A 5,000-nucleotide genomic window follows, 5' to 3' on the forward strand; every position below is an offset into this window, starting at 1 on the left:
GTTAGCTCTCAGGTCACAGCATACTGAGCTACAACGCTACTCTGGATGTTAGCTCTCAGGTCACAGCATACTGAGCTAACAGGCTACTCTGGATGTTAGCTCTCAGGTCACAGCATACTGAGCTAACAGGCTACTCTGGATGTTAGCTCTCAGGTCACAGCATACTGAGCTACAAGGCTACTCTGGATGTGGGATTATTTCTCTCACTGTATTACATAATTGTATCATACCAGCCTTCACATTAATCCCAGTGCGTTTTTCAATGTGTTACTGAATGGGATTAAAATGGCTTTCATTCATATTATGTACACTACCAGTTAAAGGTTTGGCCACACCTGATTGAATGTACTGTTTTTACATGATCTTAAAGGCATTTTGATCTAAAAGATCAAAGATGGTTGAAATCTAATTAAATCTAACTAGTGAAGGTAATGCCTATGTATGAATTTCTTCCCAAAGCCTTGAAATTAAAGAATCTAAAATATCAGATACACATAGTTTTGATTTGTTTAACACTTTTTTCAGGGATCTCTGCATAATTCCCTTTCTGTTATTTCATAATTTTGATGATGTCTTTACTATTATTCTAAAATGTGGAAATAGTAAAAAAAAAAAAAAAAAGTGTATTGTGCGAGTGTGCTCAAGTAGGCTATATATTATCTTTTTAACATGAGGGGGAAAAAGTCAACATTTCCCCCCGGTAGGTTAGGTTATAGGTTACTGATTCAGAGATTTCCAACAGCTCATCTCAAAGCGTAGACGACGGACTCACCTGGCAGCCTCTCTTCTCGATCTCCGTGATGCACTTGTGTATGAGCAGCGGCACCATGAGCGCCGCGTTCTCCCTCTCCACCACCCGCCAGGCCTCCACCCCGAACACCTGGGGCTCCCGGTCTCCGTGCGGCCCCCCGTCCAGAGAGTTCTGCCACTGCTCCATCAGGCTCAGCTTGACGTAGATCAGCCCCCGTGGCTCCAGCTTCACCGCCAGCTGGTGGGAGCGCGTCACCCGGAAGAGCGCGGGCAGCACCACCGTGCCGTGGCAGCAGACGCGGTTGCGCCTGGGCGTGGGCTCCCAGCTGAACACCACCAGCTTCAGGTGCTGGGCGTTCTCCAGCTCGATGTTGAAGGTGTGGTCCATGTCCAGGAAGGTGGTGCGACAGGTGAGGAGGGCGGTGCGCGCCTTGTTGACCGAGTCCACCTGGATGGCGCAGTAGACGTCGCGGGAGTCGACGCGCGGCGGCTTGAGGTCCTCGGCGCCGTAGAAGTGCAGGCTCATCAGGCCGGAGATGTACTGGCTGCACTTGGGCTGCTCCGTGAAGCTGTAGTGGCGGAAGGCGTCGATGTCCAGCTCCGTGCCGTGCAGCTTGGGGCTTCCTCCTGCTTCACCACCACCACCTCCTCCGGGCGCCGTCTCCTTCCCTTTCCCTCCCTTCCCCTCCGCAGAGCCGTGCTTCCCGGATTTGGCCACCAGTTCTGGCGAGTCACCGTCACTCAGGTAGCCACCTTTACTGGCCGACTTGGAGCCACCGTTGCTCTTCTTCTTGCTGAAGCTGTGCTGGGTGGACACGCTGCTGTCCAGGTGGTAGCGTGAGATCACGTTGCGGTTAGCTGCTGCCACCTGCCCTCCGCCGGATGCAGACAACCTAGGAGGGGCTGAAGGCTGTGGAGCCTGAACCTCTGGCCCGCTACTGTTGCTTCTGGGAGAATGGGCCCTGGGCTCCGATTGGCTGCTTCCGTTGCCGGTGTTGCCGTTAGTGCTGCTCGGCATCCCTTTGACGCTGAGTTTGCGACTAAGTTCCGGCAGCTTCTTCATCTTCATGGAGATCTTCCGGACAGTGCGCGGGGACTTGATCTTGTCGGGGAAGGACCAGTTGATGGAGCTGCTCTTCTTGGCGGGGTTTGGGCTGGAGGGAGGGGAGAAGCCAACTGCATTGGGCAGGTCAGGGCCATCTGCAAATAGACACAAGAAGGCACAAGGAAAACTTGTGAATTGAGAATTTTGCAATTTTTCTTTGGTTGTGACTTCTGTTTAGTTAGCAATGTTTGCATTCCTCAGGGAGACAACCCTTGGGTACGCCAAGCTACAAGTTGATGAGCTAACTGTTACCACTGGTTTCAATAAGTTGATCTTAAATAGCTGTTTTGATAGTCCAGTATAGATAAACAGGAAAGACAAGACTGAAAACACTGGCAGTGAAGTATGAACGAGCCATCATTTGAATACCACCAGTTTATTTTCAGACAAACAGCACACCACCTCAACGCACCATCAGACAAACAGAGCAGCACACCACCTCAACACCATCAGACAGACCAGTAGGGGTGTGCCGATTAATCGTTTTTTAGATGCATCGTGATGAGTCACGTGACGATTAAAATCGATTCACAATGTTCGATTATCGATTTGCAAAAAATTGCAAATTTTTTTTTTTTGCAATTTTTTTTTTTGCTTTATTTGCAAAAAATACGGTATATCGCCCGGAAAGCAGTTCCTTAACTGTAAAACGAGACCAAAACCGAAGTACTGGAAACTGGAATCACTGAAGAAAGCATGCAGGGTGGCTGTAACATGTGATGCGTGGACTTCAGTCGCAACTGAAGATAATGGAGGTACATTTGTTTGTTTACCGTACTTTAATTAATGGATACTGACAAATATACCTTGCTTAAAAAAAATCCTGTTTGGTGAAAAAGATGCATCGAAAATCGTGATTAATCGTAATAATCGTAATAATCGTTTAATAATCGAATCGTAGCACCCTTAATCGTAATCGAATCGAATCGTGAGGTGCCTAAGGTGGCACACCCTTACAGACCAGCACACCACCTTAACACACCATCAGTGATGATTAGGATTACATGCAACCTAGTAATCCACTGATGAAACACATGACTCTTTTTCCATGGGCAAGACTTCAAACAGTATAAACAGTTCAAGCAGACTAGCCCCCATCTAACTGAAGTCTCAGATGATTGTAATTTTGTCAGCCTTATAAACAGTTATTCTACTGCAACAGTTAAACTCCTTTTCATTGGGGTTGAGTATATAATACAGTTGCAGCTAGGGATGCACCGATGTGAAAATTTTGGCCAATACCGATCACCGATATTAACATTGCTGTTATGGCCGATAATATATTTACCGATGTCGATATGATCTGTATAAAAACACATTTCTGTGATAATACATTTTTGTACATACTGAAAAACACATGTAAACACTATGAATTTGACAAATTAATGTCTTTCTTTATTTCCAAAACATTTGGAAAAGCACAGAAATCATAGATGTACCGCAATGTTTCCTCTCAATCTCAAAATTTTGGCTGATACCAATAACCGATATTAACACTGCAACATCGGACCGATACCAGTTAAAAAATGACTAACATCTGATATATCGTGCATCCCTAGTTTAAAATGGGCTTCATTCAATTACTGTAAATACCAGGTTGATTAAACTGGAATGTCATTAGAACAGCCCGGCCTCTAGGAAAAGCGCAGTGTACATGCGGAGGGATTTTTGTCTGAAGACACCACTGCTTGAGGGTTGGGAGCTAAAATTACTCAAAGTCATTATTCGTGTCGTAAAAATATCCATTTGGAGTGGAGCTTCCAGGCAGTTCTAGATGTCTAGATGTCTACAACATGAGATTTTAGGGTCTAAATTTCTACGTTGGAATGACAGCCATTGTTTAGTCTACAGGACTGATTGTGGATTTCATTCTTAGAGATTGTATCCATGTCTCTCTTTTTTTTTTACAGGTGACTTCCACAACAGCAGCCATTCCACAGCTGGGCTTGTAATCTTTTATCATAAAGGACTTTTTCTTGACATCTTACATGGACATTTTACATTAACATTTTACATAGACATTATCCCACAGACACTATCCCCCCTTCCCCCCATTATATATGACTGTCAAAGGACTTTACTGGACATACATAGACATGTTACATGGAGGGACATTATTGTTTTCTGTTTGCTCCATATTTTTGCTATTACTGTGATCGCTGCGCTGCATACTGTACAAAGACAAATTCCTCGTTTGTAATAATCATATTACGATTACGGTACTCACTATGGCTATTAAAATTACCTTGTATCTTCTATCAACATTTAACTTGCTCGGTTTCTGATCCGAGCGTTCATATGAATCTGTAAATATTTCTGGACACTTTCGTCCGTACATATGCTACCTAAATATGTGCTGACCGTGACAGTGAAGTGATATTGAAAACAAAACGGACAATGTAACGTTACAAGTGCCTTGCACATTGTTACTCGCAGATATGGTACCTCCAGCTGGAATTTCTGATAAAGTGGACAGCTACTGACAGCTAGAAATACACATAATCCAAATCTGTATATTCTCTACATGCTATCTACAGCTGAAATTTGAATATATTCGATATGGTGTATAACTTTTCTAAAACACATGTCTACACACCAAGACATTCAGCGCTCCCTCGTAACAGTACAAATACTGATGATTTCTTACTCACGGTACCCCCCCAGGGTTCTCCAAGCTGACTCATTAAGACCTTTTTAATGCCATTTAGAATGAGATTTAATGCCAACTTCACTGCCATACTGGCAAAAGTATGAAGGATATAATGGAAAACCAGCATGGATTTTAAGCCCTAGAAAATAATTATTTACCAAGTACTTGAATGTAATAAAAGATCATATTCTTGTTCAGTAACAAAACAAAAACATGTTTTGTTTTGTTAGTGGAATATATGCGTATACTGTAACTAGGGTATGGGCCCCCTAGGCTCGCCCGCTGCGCTCCCTGAGAGAGAGAGAGAGAGAGAGAGAGAGAGAGAGAGAGAGGGAGAGAGAGAGAGAGAGAGCCAGCCACAGTTTGGATGATCAAAGTGGAATTTGTCAAATCATGGGCGTCCTGCTAGTCACACAACGGGAAGCCTGAGCCCATTTCCAACAGAGAAACGGAGCTTTACCCCCTTCAGCCTTCAGCTCTCTGCTAATACCATTT

The 5,000-nt window shown here is 44.3% G+C and overlaps 1 protein-coding gene across 1 annotated transcript in view; it reads right to left on the minus strand.

The window, feature by feature from the left end:
- syde2 (synapse defective 1, Rho GTPase, homolog 2 (C. elegans)) overlaps window positions 1–5,000 on the minus strand; it is a gene marked incomplete at both ends in the record, with an annotated part of 79,942 nt that overhangs the window by 37,058 nt on the left and 37,884 nt on the right. Inside the window, one exon of the mRNA XM_083647402.1 lies at window positions 773–1,950. Coding sequence (XP_083503528.1) covers window positions 773–1,950 — 1,178 coding nt within the window. The remainder of the gene's footprint in view (window positions 1–772; window positions 1,951–5,000) is intronic.

Source organism: Poromitra crassiceps, assembly GCF_964638095.1.
Source record: "Poromitra crassiceps genome assembly, chromosome: 12".
NCBI classification, from domain to species: Eukaryota; Metazoa; Chordata; class Actinopteri; order Beryciformes; family Melamphaidae; genus Poromitra; species Poromitra crassiceps.